This window comes from Lepidothrix coronata, unplaced genomic scaffold, assembly GCF_001604755.1.
Source record: "Lepidothrix coronata isolate B3197 unplaced genomic scaffold, Lepidothrix_coronata-1.0 Scaffold473, whole genome shotgun sequence".
Classification (NCBI taxonomy): Eukaryota; Metazoa; Chordata; class Aves; order Passeriformes; family Pipridae; genus Lepidothrix; species Lepidothrix coronata.
Window position 1 is genome coordinate 43,294 of NW_016690653.1, and position 3,537 is coordinate 46,830.

The window sequence follows — 3,537 nt, forward strand, 5'->3', positions numbered from 1 at the left end:
AGAAGGAGAGGGAGAGGGAGAGGGAGAGAGGGAGAGGGAGAGAGGGAGAGGACCTTCATGCCTCCTTCTCCTGGCACGGGAGAAAAAAAACCCACGTATTTTTTATTTCTATAAGAAAACCGTATTTTTTATTTCTATTTAAAAAAACCCGGATTTTTTATTTCTATAAAAAAATCGTATTTTTTATTTCTATTAAAAAAACCGTATTTTTTATTTCTATAGAAAAACCCGTAATTTTTATTTCTATTAAAAAAACCCATATTTTTTTGTTTCTATAAAAACCTCCATATTTTTATTTCTATAAAACCCCCGTATTTTTTATTTCTATAAAACCCCCGTATTTTTTATTTCTATTAAAAATCCCGTATTTTTTATTTCTATAAAAACCCGTATTTTTATTTCTATAAAAAACCCCATATTTTTTATTTCTATAAAAAACCCCGTATTTTTTATTTCTATTAAAAACCCCTTATTTTTTATTTCTATTAAAACTCCCGTATTTTTTATTTCTAGTAAAAACCCTGTATTTTTTATTTCTATAAAAACCCCATATTATTTATTTCTATAAAACCCCATATTTTTTATTTCTATAAAAACCCGTATTTTTTATTTCTACAAAACCCCCATATTTTTTATTTCTATAAAAACCCCATATTTTTTATTTCTATAAAAACCCCATATTTTTTATTTCTACAAAAACCCCATATTTTTTATTTCTATAAAAAACCCCATATTCTTTATTTCTATAACACCCCATATTTTTTATTTCTATAAACCCCCATATTTTTTATTTCTATAAAAACCCCATATTTGTTTATTTCTATTAAAAAACCCCTTATTTTTTATTTCTATAAAAAACCCTGTAGGTTTTTTATTTCTATTAAAAAACCCGTATTTTTTATTTCTATAAAAACCCCATATTTTTTTATTTCATAAAAAAACCCATATTTTTTATTTCTATAAAAACTCCATACTTTTTATTTCTATAAAACCCCGTATTTTTTATTTCTATAACCCCCCATATTTTTTATTTCTATAAAACCCCCATATTTTTTATTTCTATAAACCCCCATATTTTTTATTTCTATAAAAACCCCATATTCTTTATTTCTCTAAAAACCCCATATTTTTTATTTCTTATAAAAACCCCATATTTTTTATTTCTATAAAACCCCCATATATTTTATTTCTATAAAAACCCCCATATTTTTATTTCTATAAAAACCCCATATTTTTTNCCCCATATTTTTTATTTCTATAACACCCCCATATTTTTTATTTCTATTAAAAACCCCATATTTTTTATTTCCATAAAAGCCCCCATATTTTTTATTTCTATAAAACCCCCTATTTTTTATTTCTATAAACCCCCATATTTTTTATTTCTATAAACCCCCATATTTTTTATTTCTAATAAAAAACCCGTATTTTTTATTTCTATAACACCCCCGTATTATTTATTTCTATCAAACCCCCATATTTTTTATTTCTATAAAACCCCCATATTTTTTATTTCTATAACCCCCCATATTTTTTATTTCCATAAAAACCCCATTTTTTTTATTTCTATAACACCCCCATATTTTTTATTTCTATAAACTCCCATATTTTCTATTTCTATAAAACCCCATATTTTTTATTTCTATAAACCCCTATTTTTTATTTCTATAAAAACCCCCTATTTTTTATTTCTATAAAACCCCCCCTATTTTTTATTTTTATAAAAAACCCCATATTTTTTATTTCTATAAACCCCCATACTTTTTATTTCTATTAACCCCCATATTTTTTATTTCTATTAAAACCTCATATTTTTTATTTCTATAACCCCCCTTATTTTTTATTTCTTTTAAAACTCCCGTATTTTTTATTTCTAGTAAAAACTCCGTATTTTTTATTTCTATAAAAACCCCGTACTTTTTATTTCTACAAAACCCCCATATTTTTTATTTCTAGTAAAACCCATTTTTTTTATTTCTATAACACCCCCATATTTTTATTTCTATAAAAACCCCATATTTTTTATTTCTATATAACCCCATATTTTTTATTTCTATTAAAACTCCCATATTTTTTATTTCTATAAAACCCCATATTTTTTATTTCTACAATCCCCCTATTTTTTATTTCTATAAAAACCCCGTATTTTTTTATTTCCCTGCCCCGCAGGAGGGTCTGTCGCAGCAGGCTCGGGCGCTGCGGCAGCAGGTGAAGCGCCACTCGCTGCGGGAGAAGCTGAAGCTGGCGCACAACTTCCTGCACAGGCTGCGCTTCCTGGCCGACGAGGTGGGAAAATCCCAAAAAACCCCGGGGGGGAGAAAGAGCCGGCTTTGGGGTCCTTGGGGCAGCCAAGGGATTTGTTCCTNATTTTTTATTTCTATTAAAAACCCCATATTTTTTATTTCTATAAACCCCCATATTTTTTATTTCTATAAACCCCATATTCTTTATTTCTATAAAAACCCCCATATTTTTTATTTCTATTAAACCCCCATATTTTTTATTTCTATAAAAAACCCCCATACTTTTTATTTCTATAAAACCCCCTATTTTTTATTTCTATAAACCCCTATTTTTTATTTCTATACCCCCCCCATTTTTTATTTCTACAAAACCCTCATATTTTTTATTTCTATAAACCCCCCTATTTTTATTTCTATAAAACCCATATTTTTTATTTCTATAAACCCCCCATATTTTTTATTTCTATTAAAAAACCCGTATTTTTTATTTCTATAAAAAAATTCCATATTTTTTTATTTCTATAAACCCCCATATTTTTTATTTCCATAAAAACCCCAATATTTTTTATTTCTACAAAACCCCATACTTTTTATTTCTATAAAACCCCATATTTTTTATTTCTATAAAAAACCCCATATTTTTTATTTCTATAAAAAACCCCGTATTTTTTTATTTCTATTAAAAACCCCATATTTTTTATTTCTATTAAAACCCCATATTTTTTATTTCTATAAAAAAACCCCTATTTTTTATTTCTATCAAACCCCCATATTTTTTATTTCTATAAACCCCCATATTTTTTATTTCTATAAACCCCCATATTTTTTATTTCTATAACACCCCATATTTTTTATTTTTTTAAAAACCCCATATTTTTATTTCTATTAAAAACCCCGTATTTTTTATTTCTATTAAAAAACCCGTATTTTTTAATTTCTCTTTAAAAAGCTGTGGTTTTTTATTTCTATAAAATCTCCATATTTTTTATTCCTATTAAAAAACCCATATTTTTTATTTCTATAACACCCCTTTTTTTTATTTCTATAATACCCCTATATTTTTATTTCTATAAAAACCCCATATTTTTTATTTCTATTAACAAACCCGTATTATTTTTTATTTCTATAAAACCCCGTATTTTTATTTCTATAAAAACCCCATATTTTTATTTCTATAATACCCCCATATTTTTTATTTCTATAAAAAAAACCCATATTATTTATTTCTGTAAAACCCCAATATTTTTTATTTCTATAACCCCCCCATATTTTTTATTTCTATAAAAAAAACCCA

The 3,537-nt window shown here is 25.5% G+C and overlaps 1 protein-coding gene across 1 annotated transcript in view; it reads left to right on the forward strand.

The window, feature by feature from the left end:
- OTOF (otoferlin) overlaps positions 1 to 2,286 on the forward strand; it is a gene marked incomplete at its 3' end in the record, with an annotated part of 29,895 nt that extends 27,609 nt beyond the window's left edge. The window contains exon 12 of the mRNA XM_017839736.1: positions 2,170 to 2,286. Within this exon, the coding sequence (XP_017695225.1) occupies positions 2,170 to 2,286 (117 nt within the window). The remainder of the gene's footprint in view (positions 1 to 2,169) is intronic.
- Between the last annotated feature and the right edge of the window lie 1,251 nt (positions 2,287 to 3,537).